The 20,915-nt window shown below is 46.3% G+C and overlaps 1 protein-coding gene across 3 annotated transcripts in view; it reads right to left on the minus strand.

Moving 5' to 3' along the window:
• The window catches only part of RNF144A (ring finger protein 144A), a 670,385-nt gene that overhangs the window by 334,340 nt on the left and 315,130 nt on the right, over positions 1–20,915 (minus strand). For all 3 annotated transcript variants that reach the window (XM_069606020.1, XM_069606018.1, XM_069606019.1), the window contains one exon: positions 15,401–15,546. In XM_069606020.1, the coding sequence (XP_069462121.1) occupies positions 15,401–15,546 (146 nt within the window). The remainder of the gene's footprint in view (positions 1–15,400; positions 15,547–20,915) is intronic.

Below are 20,915 nucleotides of genomic sequence, written 5' to 3' on the forward strand. Positions count from 1 at the left end.
TTTACTTATCCAACTTACAGTCTAAACTAGCTAACTTGACTTCTCAAGCAAGAATCTTGAACTTTAAGTATGGCAAATTCACTTTAAAACACCTTTTGCTCTTTTATGAACAAAAAGTTATACCTATATTATTATATGCTGCAGAATCCAAGCTTTGTCTTAGTGATAGAACATGGAATAAGTTTGAAGCTATGTTTTGGAAGAGTGTCTTACGTCTACCAAATTGTGTTCCTATGCCCATACTAAGATTCGAACTTGGCTTGAATTCAATGGCTTCTAGAGTCAAATGGCGGATGTGTGTTTTTTTCCGCAAATGTTTATTGGGCCTAGGAATGAACAATATATTAAGTACTGTAGCACGTTACTTGATTTCTTCTACTCACTCTTATCCACGTACTTGGCGTAATTATGTAATTGATATTTTGCTTGTAGCTAATATATCAATCCCTCTTTTACTTGAAAATCCTGCACGGGCAAAGATAAAATTGTATCAATGGTCATGGATTCTTAATCAAACAGCATGCCTGAAATATAAAGACTTTGATAGACGTATCTTTGGTCATAAACTTTTGGGCTATTCTGCGCCCTATTTGTTGAAATGTCCTTCCACTGACATAAGGAACAAATATCTACGGTTTAGGTTGAATCTGTTCCCAACTAGGGAAGTCCTTGTGAGGCGGCATTTGATTCCAAATAATATGGACTATTGTCGCTATTGTGAAATAACTGATGAAAAGGAGACATTACAGCATTTGATCATTTTTTGTAGTGGCTTGCATGATCAACGGTCCAAATTTTTTACAAATTTAATGAATTTTTATAGCCAAAAAGATGGTATACAAATTTGGGAAGCAGTATGTGCTGATATGAAATTTTCTACAATTAAATCATTAGTGCAATTTCTTGATGCAATTCTACCTGCTTTAACTAAGTAATGTCGAGCTATTTAATAAGCAATGAGCTAGATTTTTTATTAATTGATTTGAAATTTTTATGTTACTAAAATTGCAATTTTATAGAAGAATCGATGTACAATTATATGCATGTATACTTCCATATTTGCTGATTTTAGTCTGTTGTTATCTGCTGTTTTCATTCTGCTTTTTCTTTTTTTGAAAAGTTGAATTATTCAGCTAAATCAAAATAAAAAAAAAATAAATGAAAAAAATGGTAGCGATAGCTGAGCAGCCAGACTTATCTCAAGAGTAAAGTGAGCAGTATCAGAAGTTACACAAAGGACAGCAATTACTATGGTTCAAACAAACACTGATTCAAGGTTTCTGAGTAAAAGAATATACATTTATTTACACCATCAGTTATAAAACAGTTCACTAATATAAAGCAGCAAAAAATCACAATCTTAATACACTACACCCAATCAATTCTGGACAAGTTAAGCGCAAAATGAAGTGTGAGCAAAATTGCACTCCAGCAATTTAAAAAGGGAGGGAAAGAACAAGGTTATCAAAAATCAACACCACGAACAAGTGATAGGCAGGGCAATCTAGAAATGGGTTACTACAACTAGGATTCAAATCAACAGGCCTGGGCCAATGTTAATGGTTCAGAGTCTTTGCAGAGTATCACACAGTCAGAGCGGTTAAGTCTTTGCCAAGAGTTTGAAATGAACTTGGTCGGAGGAAAAGTTATTCAAAAAGGTAGAGAAGGACAAGCCTTCGGAGAGGCAAAAGATTAAAAACACTTTCACCGCGGTCGGACAGAACGAACGACTGGATTTGAACAGTGCCTTAGATGAAGAAGAATGCTGTAGCTGAGGCGGTAGTTCCTGGCAGTTCCTACATGCTCACGGTTCCTGAAGCGACTGTCGGACTGACAAGAAGGAGGAAGACTGGAGGGTCCTGCGCTGCCCAGGGAAGAAACTAGCAGCAGAGCAAAGCGACGAATAAAAGGTGCGCTCCTTAAAAGCACAAAGGGACTCTCGCTCACTGGCTATCCGGTTTCCTGTAGCACAGTAAATTCGACCAGGCTGAAGAGGAGGTCCAGGGGCTTTGCGAGCTGGTTGGTCCCACCAGGCTCAAGGGGAGAAGACTCCTTGCGGATCTTCACCGTCATCGGAGTTTCAGGCGATTCGGACCTGCAGCAGGGCTTCACCAGGATGTTCAGTAGTTGCAGCAGTCGTCTTCCTTCAGCTCCTCATTGGTTCTCTCGTTCCAGTGGTGACTCTGCCTTCCAATTCCCAGAGACCTGCCTTTTTATGCAGTTTTCCCCCATTCACCCAGCCTGGCTGTCAATCACACAGCAGGGTGGTTGCCCTGGCAGGACAGCCACCAAGCCAATCAAACTACAGTGCGACTTGGGTCTCCAAGGAGACCCTGTGCACGGGGCCTCAAATGCCTCCCTCACATCCTGTCCACCCAGACACTCAGGTGCCTAAGGAGGGCTTCTGTGCAGAAGACCGCCAAAGGCCGGCGAACAAAGGAACCAAACCTGGCTTGGTGCGCAGGGTAAAACACGTGAAAGCCCTTTACAAAAAGAAATGGCGAATAAACCCAACCGGAACAAAATAAAATTAAAAAGCATCAGCGGATTAAAGTTCGAGGCTACCACCATAGCCTCTAACAGTACCGAGGCTATTTTCATAGCGCGCGATAAAATAAAAATTGTAGATACTACTCCCACCAGCCAAATTTTCGAGAAAGGGGAACGAAATAATGTTCCATGAGAAACAGACAAAAAGGGATAACTATTAACCCTTCCAGTACTCTATGGAAGATAGTTTGTACTGGGTCTGTAAATTTAAAAAGACTAGTAGCAACTTTACATGTTCTGGGAGACAGTAGTCAGTCCCAGAAAATGGAGTTTAAAGTGGGAAGTCTAAAAAGACAACCCTGTGTCACTGCACTAAAGGTTCTGTGTGACACACAGTAACAAGATGATGCCTATGGAGTAGGTGAGACTCCACAGTCTATTAACACAAACATGTAAAACACACAGCAAAACACATGTAAGAGTGGGGAAAAAAGGCTCGCTCACACTCTTACCAGGTGAAAAAAAGAAATCCTAGAAATCCAGCAAAGCTACTGAGGAAGTAGTAGGTAAGGGAAATTAGCCATTCTGGAGAATTCTCCCTAACATTGTCTCAGCAGTTCAGCTAATCACTGCTTCTCATCCTTACTGAGTGGGCTTGTTTTCAAAACACATCGCCATCATTTGTAGTATCTAGGCACTTAAGTAAAGTCAGGAAGCAACTGGAGTTAGGTAGGTGCAGTTTAGAATATTGATTACAGGGCATGTTCGAAAGATAAGGAACAAGTTACTTACCTGTAACTGTTGTTCTCCAGCATGGGTCTGGCATGGATTCACATGCTCATGAATATTCCCCGTCGTCAGGCTGGGAATCCTCGGTAAAGAAAAAACCAGTATCAGTTTCGTTTCTGATCTGACTTTCGTAGTAATAACCAATCACTGGTCTCTGCGTCATACTGACCACAGCCAATGACTGCCCTCTACCTAAGCCCCACCTCTGGAAGCCATCTTCAGATTTGGAAGCACGTGAAGTGGCAGTATGACCAAGTGAAGAGCCGCAGAGGGGTAGGCGGGAGGGTTCGCATGTGAATCCATGCCAGACCCATGCTGGAGAACAACAGTTACAGGTAAGTAACTTGTTCCTTCTCCAGCATGGGGTCTGGCATGGATTCACATGCTCGTGAATAAAGAATACATAGCAGTACACACATGCACAACCACGGGAGGTGGCAAAGGCTCAACATTAAGCATTACATCAAACTCAACATTAAGCATCTTACCTCCTCACCAGGCTCACCTCAGGCGAACAGGTTGCGCACCACTGCTTGGCCGACCCTGGACTCCTCCCTGGAATCCCGGTCGACGCAGTAGAACTTTGTGAAGGTGTGCGTCAACCTCCACGTAGCAGCCCTGCATATGTCCAGCAGGGGCACACCAGATAGGAACGCCGTGGTAGCTGCGATCGCTCTGGTGGAATGGGCTCTCGGACGGCCAGGCAGCGGTCGGTTTGCCAACCGGTGACAGTACATGATACAGCCGGAGAGCCATCTGGAAATGGAAGCCTTCGAGAGAGCCTTCCCTTGATTGACAGGTCCAAAGTTCACAAAGAGTTGTGACGTCTTCCGAAAGCACTTCGTGCGGTCCACGTAGAACTTCAGCGCTCTAGCCACATCCAGCGAGTGCAAAGTCCTCTCAGCCGGCGACGAAGGCGACGGGAAGAACACAGGCAACACCAAGGGTTCGTTGAGATGGAAGTCCGACGGTACCTTGGGCATGAAAGAGGGGTGCGTCCTGAGCACTACCCTCGTGCCGTGAAAAGTCAAGTACGGGGCCTTACAGGAAAGGGCCTGGATCTCTCCCACTCGTCGTGCGGAGGTGATGGCCACAAGGAACGCTGTTTTCCACGACAGAAATTTCAACGGAGCCGAGTGCAGAGGCTCGAACGGAGGTCCCATGAGCTTGGCCAGCACCACGTTGAGCTCCCACGCCGGGGCCGGAGCCTTCACCGGCGGGAACGATCTGAACAGTCCCTTCATGAACTCCTTCACCAGACGATGAGACCACAAGGACGTCCGCCCCGTGGTTCTGGTGTATCGGGAGATCGCAGCAAGATGAATCTTGATGGACGCCTGTGCCAGTCCAGCTTTGGCCAGCGTCAGCAGGTACGGCAGTACTTGGGGAGCCGTAATCCGTAGAGGGTTAACCTTCTGTGCGTGGCACCAGACAGAGAACCTCTTCCATTTGTGTCCGTAGCATTTAAGAGTCGAGGACGCCCTGGCCTTTGCAAGAACCTCTCTGCAGTCGGCCGGTATGTCGTATCCTCCAAACTCTAGCGCTGCAGGAGCCAGGCCTGCAAGTTCAGCGATTTCGGGTCGTGGTGGAGGATGGCGCCTCCTTCCCTGGAGAGTAGATCCGCGTCCACCGGCAGCTTGATTGGCCGGGACGCTGACAAGTCCAGAAGGTCCGGGAACCATATCTGTCTCGGCCACGCAGGTGCGACGAGGATCATCCTGCACCGTGACCTCTTGAGCTGGTTGACGAGCCGGATTAGCAGTGGCAAAGGAGGGAACGCGTAGAGGAACAGGCCCTCCCAGGGAAACGAGAAAGCATCGCCCATGCTCCTCGCCTGGGGAAACCTGCTGGCGAACCTCCGGCACTTGGAGTTCGTCGCCGTCGCGAACAGGTCGATCTGGGGTGTGCCCCACCGTCGGAAGAGGCGATCCGCTAGATCCTGCCGTAGTTCCCACTCGTGGCACGAGCGCAGCTCCCTGCTGAGTGAGTCGGCGATTGTGTTTTTTATCCCTGCCAGATGAAACGGCACCAGAAATATCCTTTGGGCGACGGCCCAATGCCACAGGTCCTGCGCCTCCTTGGACAGTGCTGGGGACCTGGTTCCGCCCTGTTTCCTGATGTAAAACATGGTGGTGGTGTTGTCGGTGAAGATCCTCACCACCTTGCCCTTGAGGGATGGGAGGAAGGACCTGAGGGCCCAAAACACTGCACGGAGCTCCAGGACGTTGATATGTAGGGATTTCTCCGTCGGGAGCCAAAGGCCTCTTGCGTGCAGATTTTCGGTGTGCGCTCCCCACCCTTCCAGGGAGGCATCCGTGGTCACTGTCTCTTGGTGGGCTGGGGTCTGGAAGTCCATGCCCGCCGTCAAATGCGCGCGGGAGCCCCACCACCGGATCGCTCGTCGGAAACTCTCGTCGAGTGTGATCCTTTCCTCGAAGCTGCCCGTCGTTTGGATCCAGCGCGCGTCCAGGAACTCCTGCAACGGGCGCATCCGGAGCCTGCACATGGGAATGAGGTAGATGCAGGAAGACATCATTCCGAGGAGGGACTTGATGGACCTCACCTTGGCCGCGTCGGCCACCAACATCCGCTGCACCTTGCCCAGGATGGTCCTGGTCCTCTCCTCCGACGGGGAGGCCAGAAGGGACACTGTGTTGAGCCTCGCTCCCAGAAACAGAGTGTCTTGCGCGGGTACCAGGTGGGATTTGGCGTAGTTCACGGAGCATCCCAGGTCCGTGAGAAGTTGGACGGTCCTTGCCGTGTGAACCACGGCGAGCTCCCTCGTCCTGGCTCGGATGAACCAGTCGTCCAGGTAGGGGTAGACGTGGATCCCCTCGCGGCGCAGCTGCACCGCCCCCGGTGCGAGGCACTTGGTGAATACCCTGGGTGCCGACCGTAGTCCGAAGGGGAGGGCTTTGAACTGGTAATGACGCCCTTGGACCACAAACCTGAGGAATTTTCGGTGCCCCTTTAGGATGGGAATATGGAAGTAGGCATCCTCCAAATTCAATGACGACAGGAAGTCTCCTTCCTCCAGCTGACCCAGGACGTGCTGGAGGGTGACCATCCGGAACTTCTGCGCCTTGATGAACTTGTTCAGACGTCGCAGGTCCAGGATGGGGCGCCATCCCCCCGTCTTCTTCTTCACGAGGAAGTATCTCGAGTAAACTCCGGAGCCCCGAAGCCTCTTTGGGACGAGTTCGATGGCGCCCTAGCTGAGCATCGCCTTTACCTCCAGGAGAAGTTGAGGGACGTGAAGTTCTTTCCTGGCCACGGGGGGGACGCGCGGACACCTTCTTTGAAACTCGAGCGCGTGGCCCCGGGCCAAGGCGTCCAGCACCCAACGGTCGGTGGAGATGGACTCCCACACGCTGACGAAGCTCGCCAGCCGGCCTCCCACCGGGGTGCTTCGGTGGGGGCCCGACCCCACGGCCGGTTCAATCCTGCTTCGACGAGGCTTTGCCGCCTTGACCTCCTTGGCGGCGACGGCGGGGTCCGCTAGACTTGCCTCGTCCTCTGTAGGCCTCCTGAGACGACGAGCGGGCCGCTTGACGGTAGGTGGAGAAACCGCCGCCGGAACCTTTGGAGGCGCCCTTGCCTCTGCTGCTCCGAAAGGGCGTCCGTCGTTGTTGCAGAACTCCAAGGGCCCGGGCCGTCTCAGTGTCCGCTTTAATGGCCTGAAGGGAATCGTCCACTGTTTTCCCAAACAGGTTGTTCCCATCGAAGGGCATGTCCAGGACTCTGGTCTGAACGTCTTGACGGAAGTCCGTAGCCTTGAGCCATGCACGCCTCCTAAGGCAAACGCCGTTGCCCAACTGGCGGAACCCAGTGTCGGCGATGTCCGTCGCAACGGTAATGGCGTGGTCCGAAGCTACCTCAGCTTCCTGCAGGATCTCCAGGGCATCTGCCCTCTTGTCGTCCGGCAGGAAGCCCAGCAGGGGAGCCAGTTTGTACCAGAGCTCCCTGTCGTAGCGGGCCACGATAGCCAAGGCGTTGGCCGCTTTAATCGTCATCGCTGCAGACGAGATGACCCTGCGTCCCATAGCGTCCAATTTCTTTCCCTCGCCGTCCGGTGGGGAAGTCGATGTGGAGGCCGCACCCCCCCCGCTTTCTTCCTGGCCGCCGCGGAGACGACGGAGTCCAGGGTAGGCTGCGCCCGGAGGCACAGGGGGGCCGCGTCCGGGACCCGGTACTTCTTCTCGTACCGGTCTCTTCTAGCTGGCGTCGTGGAAGGGTTCTTGAAGAGGGTGAGGCCCTCATCCCAAATGTCGTCCAATAGAGGCACCGCGAGGACCGTCTTCCTCTTGGCCTCGCGCCATTGATAAAGGAATCCTTCCTTTTTCTTCTCCTCAGGGCAGAGTTGGAAAAGCTCGGATGCCCTGGCGATCATGGAGTGGAACGATCCAATCTCGTCGGGTGGAGAAGCCCTGGTGGGAGGTGACGACGGTAGATCCTCGTCGTATACCTCGTCGTCCGTACCTGTCGCTGCCGTGTCAGTCCCCGTATCATCCCCTCGGGTGGACGGGGAGGAGGGCTGGACGGGGCGCGACGGTTGAAAAGGAGGTGGAGGGTGGATCCTTCTTTTCTTGGTAGGGGGGGAACACCCGAAGGTCCCGGTTCTGGGTCCCCCGACGGGAGAGGTTCCTCCGTCGGCAACGGTAGTCTCGTCCTTATCTCTGAGCATAAGGACTGTATAGCCAACAAAATGGCCGCCGAGTTGTCTTGCGGCGCTGGCAGAGGGGAATCCGACGGGCGATCAGGGGCCTCGTCGGTGCCCTCGACAATGTCGTCGTCACCTGCGTCTGGATCCATCCCGACGGGCCGGTCTTCTTCCACGCCGAGGCCGTGGCTTAAGACCTCGACCAGCTCCTCCTCCGAGGTTGAAGCCGAATCTACGACGACGCCCTGCCCCCCCTTTTTCTTCCCCACGGGGGTCCTATCGATGGGCACAAAAGAGGATTCCCTCCGAGGTGGCAGGGAGACTCTGAGCCCCGAAGTCGCCACTACTAGTGTAGCCTCCACAGGCTGAGCCAGGGCCGCCGCGACAGTTTCGATAGAGGGCTTGGCCGGATGGATTAAGGCCTTCACCACCTTAGGTGCGCTCACCGCCTTATCCTTGAGGGGGGGGGCACTGCCTCGCTCCCCCTCCACCTTCGAGCTCGACCGGGGCCTCTCCAGGAGCTTCTCCGGGTGCTCGGCCTTCCTCTTACCCGACCCAGAGCGTTGGCTCGTGGTTGATGGTACCGGGGAGGGTGCGCCCTGCCTGGCGCCCATAGAGCCCGACCGTTCGGCGCTCCCGGTGTCAGTGGACTCGCGGTGCTTAGCCTTATGTTGGACCCCCGTCGCCGGGGCGTCCTCAAAGGTCTTAGAAGACCGCTCGGATTTCTTCCTCTTCTTCTCGCCGGACGGGCTCTTCCCTTCTAGCCAGTTGGCGAGACGTTGATGGCGGTCCTTCATGGTCCGCTCCGACATGTTGCCGCAAAACGCACAGTCCTTCTCCACGTGCGTCTTGTCCTCATGAAGGCAGTAAAGACAAAAAGAGTGTTCGTCCTCCTTGAAGACGTTCTGCAGCTGGCATCCAGGGCAGACCCTGAACAGCTTTCCGGGCGTCGAGCTTCCCTTCTCCTGGGCCATAACCGGGCCTGAGAAACTTCTGGAGTCCTCCAAAAGCGTAGCTCGACGAAATCTTCACCCTTGAGGGGCGCAGACGAATCCGACACGGGTCCCCGTTGATCGGATGGAGAGTCGGTGGAGCTTGAGGCTCTTTTGACCGAAAGAACGAATTTTTTGAGAAAAAACGTGAAAAAATAGCACTAACGCTCGAGAGCAATAGCACGAGGATCCCAACACATGAACGTGCGGTAAAAATCTGAAGATGGCTGCCAGAGGTGGGGCTTAGGTAGAGGGCAGTCATTGGCTGTGGTCAGTATGACGCAGAGACCAGTGATTGGTTATTACTACGAAAGTCAGATCAGAAACGAAACTGATACTGGTTTTTTCTTTACCGAGGATTCCCAGCCTGACGACGGGGAATATTCATGAGCATGTGAATCCATGCCAGACCCCATGCTGGAGAACAAAGGAGAGCCGTACAGAGACACCTTTCCAGTTAGGGCTCCCATCATGTGTGTTCCCAGACGGTCTTCCCTGGAACTGCCTCCACTGCAAGTTCCACATTCCAAAGCCATCATTCCATAAAAGTGAACATTTTTTAAGACATATTTTAAAACAAATACGAAGTGAAGGAAATAGATAACTTTGCCAGAAAAACACTTTACAAATGCCACTAATTAGAAGAGCATGCTTTGATGTTTCAAAAACATGTAATAGGGATGGTACTCAGACTGCACTAGCATGGCAGAAATAATTTGTTTAGGTGCCTTTGTTAATCTATGGAATCTTTCAGCTGCCCCATCAAGCAGTGGATGTAAAAAACAAAAAAAAACACTTCCATTCTTATTCTTTCCACATCCTCAGCACAGGTGGTGTACAGTACCTGAGAGCTACATTTGTGCTTACTGATTTATTTATTATGTTTTATGAGGGAAAATAGCCACCTCAGAATTTTTAGTTGGTTATGTTGGTTCATTATTTGTAAACTTCCTTGCCAAGGCGGAGTCCCCAAGGCCCACTGGGACGCTGAGGCAGGGGGCACCGTCATCACCCTCAACTAAGGCAAACAGCAACTGGAGACTTCGAGGTTGCCAATTCCCACATAGGGAACCCAACCCAGGCCGAAGCCCAGGATGAATGGAAGAACTACAAGGGCCAGAGGAGCCCATAGCCCGAGAAGGGCCAATCAAGGAACAGCAGGGGAGAGACACTTCCAGAGCCAAGAACCTGTCAGAGATAGAAGAAACCATAGACGGAAAGGGCCAAACAAGAAGGCAAGAGACGCCCATCGCCCACAACGGATGGACGAACCACGAAAAACCAGAGGGCCGCAGACGTCTGTAGTCTGCAAGAGGCTAATTATGGAACCACAGAGGTCAGGAAGACCTGTAGCCCACAAAGAGCCAACCGAGGAGCTAAGAGGGCGAGCAAAGTCTGTGGCCTCCGAACAGTCACCAAAAACTGGGCCCAAGAAGCACATGGTCTACCAGAAGCCAAACAGAGAAAAATACAACCTGCGAGAACTGAGCCAAGAAACCGCAAGAGCTGTAGACCGACATAGCCTGAGGGTGGTTAACCGAGAAACAACAGCACCAAGAGACACCCATATCCTAAAAGGAACTAAAACCAGTGGGGCTGGGGAAGTCCACTGCCTATCTGGGGTCAGTGTTCCACAACCTCCAGCAATACTCAGATCTGTATTCTTGAAAGTTGCCTTTCCGAGACCTAAAGGACAAACTCCAATATCCCAGGAGACAGGAGAACCATGGGTACCTGGCAGAAGCCATATTGAACAAATTATTTTTGACATGTTGAGCTTTAATAGACTTAAGTTTGCTGTAAAGAGACCTTACTTACGAGTCTTGAAAAACTTCATGCAACAGTGGGTGGTTGTCATAAACCAGCCTCCACTAAAGTCCTAGCGGTGGAGCAACCTGAGAAAGACATCAACTTAGTATTCTTTTCTAACGTCTTTCTTTCCAGAGCAGGTTAGCGATAGGTCTTTAGGTTTTGGACCGTAGACTTAACTTATGTTGGGACATCCTGACAAGCACCCTTTTTGTTTTGGAGCACAAGGATTTCACCTTAGCGAAACGGACTAAAGAAGGTTATTCTTTAGGTTTTCTAATAAAGACTCATTTGAATCATGTCTTTGTGTCTATCTCCTATATCTGGCTTACCAGAGTGTGCATATTGATTTTTTTTTAAAGCCCTTGCCAAGGAAGAAACAAATATTTCCTTGGTTAACTCCAAGTATTGAGTAAACATTCAGATTTTGAATTATGAAATGTTTGATTCACACTCTTAGACCTAGGTCCAACACCCGTTTTACAAAAATGGGTTCATATGTATTTTACACCCATGATTACGAGCTTCTTCAGCGCCATATGAATTTTTCTAAAAGAAAAGGAAAACAAAGAAACATAAATCACAACATCCTTTTGAAGTGAAAATTATAAAGTCTTCTTAACTGACCAAAGTTAGTCACTGTGGAATCATTATCAATTATTCTCATTCATGTGATCTATACTTGTACAGCGTTATATCATATGTATTATCATAGGAGTTGCTGTCCTAACATAAATTAGGTCAGCCGAGCAGGGTTTAAAAATTAAAGATACTTTCCTTTTTACTTATCTTAAAATTGCTTTTAGAAATCCGATTGCATTCAACTATTAATAACATACCTTCTTTTGTTTTACACGGCTTTCCAATAATCTTCATTGTTTGTAAAATCTTTCTCCTTCAGCTGCTTTCTTTGTTAATTTTCTAATGTGAATTATCCACATTTTTCAGTTGATTATCTTTGTTTTTCGAAAGTGCTACATAAGTATAATTTGAATGAATATGCAAGTAAGGGCATATCTGGAAGATATCAATCAGTGGCAGTTGCCTAAAGATAGCGACCTTCACGGCTTCCCTCAAAGTGTACTGTAGAGCACAACATTAGTATTTTAGACAACCCGACAGCAGGGCAAACATATCCGCCAATGAAATTTCACAGGACTCGTCATCTTGGGAGTCACAAAACTGTAGAGACCTTGTAGCTTAGCTTGTATGGGTGAATGGTTATCAATAAGATATCGTCAATCAGTATGCAACCGTCAACCTGCAGCACCATGAGGTTTTGGTCATTTTTCTTAAGTATATGCAGTCTAGATAGTTGGCATTAGCATGAAACAACAAACGGCCTCACTGTATTTTGACATGGTTATAGAAACATCATGGTATATTGTATTTAACTCTTACTTAGTTTGTCTTAGATGTTCAGACAGCTATTTTGAAAATTAAGGTTGGGAATCGAGGAATTATGTTGTTGTATCTTAAAAAAGGTTCACTCCATGACCTTCTCCCAGAAGTATAGAAAGTAGTAATTATTCTAGAACTGCACTTTTCCAGTACAAACATGGGTTAATGTGTACACATGATAGGCCTCGACAGCCCCTTGCTATCTCTGGAAGGGCTGCCCATAAAAGTAAATAGTTATATATAACTGCTTTTGCCAAGGGTCTTTTCTTAGCTCTTGCACAAAATGGTCCAAGGAAGCCCAGCAGAGATCAGTACAAGTTTGAGATTAGTGTTCCCAAACTAATCATCTCATAGCCCATGCCCTATTCCTCTTTCTTTCACTGTCCTCCTTTTAAGGTGCCTGCTTTTCATCTCGTCATGAAGAACCCCCATGTATGGTTTCAGCATCATGAAGTTATGGAGCTTACTCCACACTCTGTAAAGGGTGCTGCAACATTTCACTCTGGCCTGTGGTAGTGTGTACACTGTGTAAGAGGACTGAGGCTTGTGGTAGACTTCTGGGAGAAATAAGCCCCCCCCCTCCCGATTGTCTGGCAAGCACGTTTTTCTCGGCCAAGAAGGTGTGGTGTTAGGCAGAAACCTGTGCAGTTCCCTCTGGGACCACTGCAAAAGATTTAGGACTACAGGTGTTTGGCAGTAAACCCAGTACCACACATATTCACTTGGTAGCTGTGGCCGAGCAGGCAGACTTCCCTCAAGAAGAGTTAGGCAGTATACAGAGTGTTCACAATAGGTCAAGAGAACACAATAGAACAAGTAAACACTGACCAGGGCTTGGTGTAAAAGAGATATAATTATTTATTTAAAACCACATCTAGAAAAACACACAGGCACTAATAGTAAGCAATTCAAAAACACGGTCACTAAAAGATATACACTCCCTTTAAAGAATATTAGACAAGTCTTAAGTAAAGCCCCACTTATTTTCAGACAGCGGTGAGCGCTTAACGTAGATGGCACTCTAATAATTCGTTTTAAAGAGGGAGAGAAAAGCAGAGAATAAATTGAAACAGATCCCAACACTTTTTCACGAACACAACAACAGAGGAAGGCAAAGTAACACCGTGAATTCAGAGTCAGTAGGCCGGATCCGCTTTAAGAGGATCAAAACGAAATGTGTCCAAGGTCACACGGATTGCAGTGCACAAAAGTCTTGTAACGGTTCAAAAAGGAGTTGGACCCAAGAAAGGGACCAGTTAGAGGGTCAAGGTGGCCAGCCCAGTCCAGAAGGTAAGGGGTTATTATTACCTTGTAGCAATCTTTAGAAAGGGAGGCCTGGCGGACACGGTACCTTAAAGTGGTGAGAATACTCCAGCGGGGGCAGTTGTTCCTGGCAGTGGATGCAAGTCGGTGCTTCGTCCGGGTGAAGAGAGGATCTCGTCGGGGAGGAAGTCAGGAGTCCGTTGCACTGCCAGGGAAGAAACCAGCCGCAGAGTTTCTCAGGTACAAGGAGCGGTCTGTAGATTTGCGGTCCAGTGGTAAGTGGCTATCAGGGTGCTTGGCACGGGCAGTTCGACCACAGACCAGTCTGGGGTGCGAAGAGAAGAAGGTAAACTGGTTGTGCCCACCAGTCAGGGGAAGAAGCCTCTCCAGCCGGGAGATCTTCTCTGTCGTCGGGAAGTGGTAAGTCGGTTCCGCAGGGCTCCACCGGTGGTGTCGTCGTGGTAGGTCGGCTCAGCTTCTCCCTCGTCGGATTCTCAGGTCCTGTGGTGACTTCTGAAGTTCCAGTCCCCAAAGCCCTGCTTTTATGCAGCATACCCCCATTCACTCAGCCTAGCTGTCAATCAAACATGCTAAGTGGTGAGCCGGCCGGCTCACCACTTGGGCCAGTCACACAAGAGTGCGACTTGAGTTACCAAGGTAACTCAGTCCAGGGTGCCTAAACCCCCTGCCACACCCCCTGTGGTACCCAGACAGAGTGGCGCCACTTTTGGAGGCTTCTGTGGAGAAGCCCGCCAAAAAGTGGAACAAAGGGCTCGACTTGGGTTGGAGTCACAGAAGAGAACACAAACGCCATTTTAAAATCGCGTCCTGCCAAAAAATACCAACTGGTGAATTAATATTAATTAAATAAACCGGTGGTATGTTCGAGGCTATGAGAATTAAATAATTAAAGTTGGTAGCCTCGAACAATGGGAAATTCCCATAGGGAAATATTTGCGGTCGAATATAAAAAGTAGTATCCACTGCCACCAGCCAAAACTCGATCGGGGACGGAGACGTGCCCCCTCGACTAACAGACCCCACGGAGGGTGCTGTGTAACACACATAGTAAAAACACATGAGACCCTATGGAGTAAAGGACCCCATAGCCCATAAAACACATTAACAGTCAAAGGAACACCATAAATCATGTCCAAGAGTGGGAGAAAAAGAGTCTCACTCTTGGCAGGAGAAAAAAAACAAACTCCAGAAATCCAGCAAAGCTCCCTAACATGTGGTCGTGAAGGGCAATAGCCCTTGCTGGTCACTGAGCACAGTACTTTAGAAAAATAGTGTAAGGATTGAGATGGTTCTCAGTCTGCCAACTAACACTACAAAAGGTTAAAAGGGTGCCTGCAAAGGGTCATATCTCATTTATACCCTGGAGGGTGCGCACAGCAAATCAGTTGTGAGAGAATGTGGGCTGTATTAACAGGTAAACGTTTGCATTCACTTGCACTATGCTTGGCTCTGTGCCCCTAAGACCCACTGTGTCCCTTGGATCTAAATTCCACACACCCATCACCATTATCACCTACGGCTAAAAGACCAGAGTGTCACTGGCTTTTGAAAATGGAAAAGGCGAAAGGGTAGTCTTCCTTTCTAGCAGCCAGTTGCCAGATTATTTTGTAGATTGCATGTGTACTTTCAGTGATGGAAAGAGTTCAAGAAACTACACCCATAGACCTCCCAACATACAAAGTATTTTGTTTCAAATAATGTGCATTATGCAAAAATGGGTTATCAATTTAAATAGAAAAAAAAAATCAGAAATGGCAGCAATAAACTGTGTCTTGTATAACAGGAATTGACAAAGTATAGGAAAGATCAATTATTTCTATGGGCCCCATTACAATACACAACCGCCCAGTTTATCGCTATACATAGCTTTCTCGTTTTCTCCACTTTCAATCCTCATGGTCAGTAGAAAAAGCAATATACGTTTAAAGTATAGTTTTCTTTGAAAGAAAAAGAAGACAATTCATACAATACTAACCATTGTGCAGAAGATGCATTGGCATTGTGCAATTGTTGTCATCTGTTCAACTGGAAATTCCCCAAGGCAGAGTTTACAAGAAACCAAAGGGTCAAGTGCCAAGTCCCAGGTTGGCCTATACCGTGCCATCGTCATTGCAAAGAATTCTGGAAAAGAAATCATATGAAAAAAGATTCAACAGATATTTCTAAGCATCCCTGTTTTTTGCAAACCGGAGGAATATCTACTTCCATAAGGACATAAAAAGATCAATGTTCAGAATCTTTATGTACCAGTAGCTTACTGAATTGCGACCAATACAGGGATCTGATGCAGCAGATGAAAGGATCATACAGATTATGATCCAAGCAGGTAATCTAATTTGTGGAAAATTTCATGATTTGAGGGTAATGGATGTTGCTTGTCAACAATTGGATTGAAAGATTCCCACTGTGTTCGACCTAGCATGAGTAGAATGAGCAGGCTCATTCTATGTGTCTTCTGTTGCTTGTAGACAGCAACAGATGCGAAAGTCAAACTATTTCCAACTAACAACTGTAGAACATGAAGCAATTACAGATTTCCATTACTGTACAGTGAGCACATCTGACTGTCGGTGGGAAAAAGAAATAAGAAATTAGTTTATAAACTAAACAATGGGGAAATAAAATGGTTTGCTGAATCGGTCGCGCTTGCCCTTTTTTGGGTAAAAAGGAGCTGAATTTGGATATGTTTTTTCTATTATTGTAATGGCATACAAGTATCAAACTATACGGAGTAGAAGACCGCCCAGAGTAATTACCAGTGGTTATTAATGCAAAGCATTTCCAGTCATCACACTTCCATGTTGCAAAATGTCAGAAAGTGGGGCCAGGTATGCCCAGATATGGTTGCCGAGCCTGCTGTCTCTAGAGAACCAAGCTACACCTCACTGATGATCTTCAATGATGCTGAAACATGTTTGGGGTTTTGCAGTGTTTTGCAGGAGGGATGCTCGTTTTAGTGAGGGCCAGGCCTCCGGATAAGGTGCGTACCAGGCCTTTTTACACATGAAAATCTTGTAAATACGACAGCTTTATTATTTTCTGGTGTACATTTAGACACAAGTTTAGAGCAGAGGGCAGTGCAACAGTCAGGTTACTTGACACAAACCAGAACGCTTCTTTAGATTTTTTTCTACATGGATGTAATTGCAAGCCATGGATAAAAGCCCCCGAAACAGAATGTATTTCTCTGAAGCCTTTCAAAAAAAGCAACTGCACACTGTGATTAAAGGAATGGTTTATTTACATTCAGCTTCTGCTGTGTTGAAGCTCATGGCGCAAGCAGTAGCACAGTGCATATTATCCTAGCATTTTAGGATTTTATATTTAATAAGATGGAAAACTAAGTTGCAATTGAGAATTAACATGTTGTAACAAATTATGGTTTTCTTTTCAGTGAAAGCAAACCAGTATTTCACGATTGTGTTTTTCAGAGTTCCTGTGCTGTGTGCATAATCATGCGCAGGCAGATAATTTTTACACTTCTAATTTAATTTACACTCTAATTATAAAATCAGTGTGTAAAATGATGTCTATGCACGGTCTAGTTTACATCCATTCAACCTTGCAGTCAATGGGGTACCTTACTACAAATGGTCAGTGGCAGCAGAGTCAGAGTCTTTACTCAAGGGTGAATGAGTCATTACACCAATCACAGGTGTTCTAGCCTCTCAAATCTTCAAGACTATAATTAAAACATCAAAAACTTGACTCTCCAGGAAGTGCAAGAGCTGGTCAAAAACAAACTAATGAAAGTTACATTTGTAATTGAAATAGAAACTCAGCAAAACCTGTCCTGTGATAATCCAGATAGGTATTTGGTTCGTCCAACATCTAGGAACTGTGATTATTATACCCTCAGTTGATACTCAAGTTAACAGACCCCTGAAGGATCTTAGCCAATAAGAGATATGTGCATGATCTTTCGGTTGCAGGTTCGAATCCCGGCAAAGTCAATGCAGACTTTCATCCTTTTGAGGTCGATAAAGGAGTACCGACTTCAGTTTGGTGAGAATTGTGATAAATATGTTCCATGTACAGCGCTTTGCCAAAAGCGCCATCTAACCATTTCACCATGAGATTAGATATATAATTCAGCATGGAGTCCTTGCCTCTCTGCACTGTTGTATCATAACATTGGCATACAATTAGCTCCAGGAAATGAGGACTTTCATTAGACATCAAAAGAAAATTCTGCTATCGAACCTCAAAACACACAATACAATTCATATTTGCTTTACTATGTAATTGGCTAGATTTTTGTGTTTTCAACATTTAAATATATACAGGAGAGATCAAACGGCCAGACCTTAAAGAAATAATGAAAGGTGTATTCTGTCACAATGCAGAAAGCTGCCGCATAGTAATGTCCATACAGTTTTTGCACACGTCAGCTGGATGTCACATACATTTTACTCTCTTCCAAAGGAGAAAAGTCATTTCTACTCTCTTAAAAATAACATTTACACTCAAAGTTTAAAAATAGGGAGTAAAATACTCCCACCTCAAAATCTTATCCGGAGCACTATGCCTGATTTGCGTATGGAATTTCCTCCTCCTGTAATGATTTAACAGGGTAGATAATTTTGGAATGGCAGGTAGCGCAAAGTAATTACCAGCACTTATAAGGACTGCCATGAGTGTTGCGGAACGCCCATGATCATGCCATTCAGGTCAAGCAGGGGAGCCTAGATTAGGGTCCAGATCTTCTGGTTTTAAGTCGGGCACTAGGTGTTTTCCTGCATCTCATACCTTTGCTCTCATTGCCCATGCATGTTCTCCTCTTTACCCAGTCCACTGGCCACACTGATCCCAGGGCTTGTCCCCTCAAGGCTTCTTTGCATTGCTTGCCCAAATAATGTCTGAATAAATCTCCAAATGATCTAAACCCAAGCTATGAGATTCATCTGGGGTAAGAGGAAGAGTGATCGCATTGCTAATCATACATCAATGTTGGGTTCAATCTCCATAGAGCAGCAGATCAATTTTAAGGTTGACACTCTTTTGTGTCAAGGAAAAAAGTCTATAGACCCACAATATATCTATATGCTGGCTGTTCCCCAATGACCTGGGAAGACACCTTGCCCCTCCTTTGACAAAACGCTGGCATCACTGAAGTTTCATACTCGAAAATGGGGATGGAAATGTTTACAGATTTGGAGTTTCAAAATATGGAACACCTTGCCCCGCCGGTCTGCATATTTTTTTTTGCAGCAAGGTAAACTTAATAAAGCATGTGAACATGAGTAGATGGCAGCTCTCAGCACAATTGTTGGTTGTAAAATGCGCAATGACGCTGTTTTGTGGTAATTTGTCCACCTAATAAATACATTTTCATTCATTCAAGTCCACAACACAGCTGTCTTGGGCTGTGTTTTTCTCCTATGTAGTGAGCCTTTATAGCTCCCTGGATCTGATCCCCTCCTGGTCCCTGCCACCTCTGTCAATTGACATTCCTGGTTCGCACTTTCCAACTCTTATCCTCATCCTACTCCTATTAATATTGCTTACCTGCCACCTCTTGCTTCAGCTTTTACTCCTCTTTCTGCTCATCCTACTCTTGATCTCCTTCACCATCACCAAGCTCTAGCTCTCTCTGCTCCTTGCTCACTCCTCCAATCTCTATCCAGCTCCCCTCTCTCTCATTAACATCAGCCATCGGGAACACTGTGCGCTCACCAAAAAGCTACTGGAGACAGGATGCCTTTTATAATGTGGCCGAGACAGGGACAATAAGGGTTCCAATTTGCTCTCTTGTTGCTTGCTGGATTTCCGTGGCTTTGGCTGGATGCTGTGCGCCCACATTTCCACTTGTTTGACAACCACCCCCCCTCCTTTTATGACAGGTCGACAGAATGTTTCTATTTGTTCATTATGTGTGCCCACAATGTGAGGGTAAGACAGCAGTGGCATGTCTGCTTCCTGCACCAGTGATATGCCTGGCAAATGTTTGGGTATGTGGCGCTCACTACCACAAGCTCCTTCAGGCAAGTTTGTGGGGAAGTGGATTTTTTGGTGTATGGTTCAAATGAACCTTTGCAAACACACAGTAGTTACAATATTTTCAATTACAAGAAAATATAAAACCAAAAGTATAAACATTGAGAAAAGCATAAAAACATTGGACAAGCATTCGATATCTAGAAACACTTTTTAAAAATCATTTTGAGTTACAAAGTTACCTTAAATTATAGGTTATATTTAAATACAAATAACATATGACTATTGCATTATATAATATCATTAAGAAAATCCAATTAATTAAAAGAGCGTAGTGTACATGTTATGCATATAATACAAGAAAAGCTGTGCACATGTCTTGAGAGATAATAAAGTGCGATGTGCATTGTTGCCTATATAATTGTACATTGTACACATGTCTATATCAGTCACTCCTTGAAGTAGATTCTAAAATAAACATTGTGCAAGTACAAACTTGTGCAAATATGCGTTGAAAAAAGCAGCATGAATCAGCTCAAATGATGGAATGCCTACATTTGTTTCTCCTTAATGTAGGTTCAACTACGCAACCTGGATTATTTCATTAACCTACTATTAAAACATCAGTTAGCCCTTTCAAGCTCAGTCAAGTGTTCCTGAATAGTATGTAAAAGGCGGGTAAGGGATAGAATCAATGATTTGTTTGTGCCCCACATACATCAAACCCATAGTACATTACGTGAATCTTTCGATTCGCCACAACAATATTTACCAAATGACAACTTTCTAGCACTTTCCCAGCAATTACCATACATGACCAGATGCTTTAAAGTTTCTAGCTCACAACTCTGTGAACAAAATTGACATGAACCATCAGAATACACACCATTTTTTGTTTACCAATATTTGGTACGATCATTTGTGTGAAACTGATCAAACTTGAATCTTAAATATAGGTCACAAGCCTTGACATGGGAAACATAGCAAGTATGGCATTTGAGGATGTTGTTTTTTTCTTCACTTTCCACAAATAGAGCGTACTCCTGGTACGATTTGTAAGCACCAATAGTCTGAATCCTACCTATCCAATCGTATTCGTAATGCTTTCTCTTCACCAATGCCGGGTGAAGGCAGAGATCAAGAGGCTTCATCTCAATATTTTTTAATAAAGCTTTCATTTTACCCTCAAAGAGCACCATTGAGGCTGGATGGGCATTAACATCTGCGATAGATCCTCAAAGTGAATTGGATGGGGGCAACAACATTTTGGTACGATTTGTTAACATCCTCCAATGATATTTGGATGCCACAGAATTTAACCCAAGTTCATGTATAAGGATCGCATTTGGCAGAGCATTGGATAATGAAGATTGCCCATGAGCTTAGCGCAGGAAGTCTTGATTCTATTAAAGACACAGATGTGAGAATTATGCTTATTCTTCTTTATTTTCTGCTCAACAGCACTTTGAAAAAAATAAACAGTTAAACAATGCCCAACTGGCTTGAAAAACAAAGATAAACAAAAACGTGATGAAAACTAGATAACTCTCTAA

This window comes from Ambystoma mexicanum, chromosome 4p (assembly GCF_040938575.1).
Source record: "Ambystoma mexicanum isolate Mex_15411 chromosome 4p, UKY_AmexF1_1, whole genome shotgun sequence".
In the NCBI taxonomy this organism is placed as follows: Eukaryota; Metazoa; Chordata; class Amphibia; order Caudata; family Ambystomatidae; genus Ambystoma; species Ambystoma mexicanum.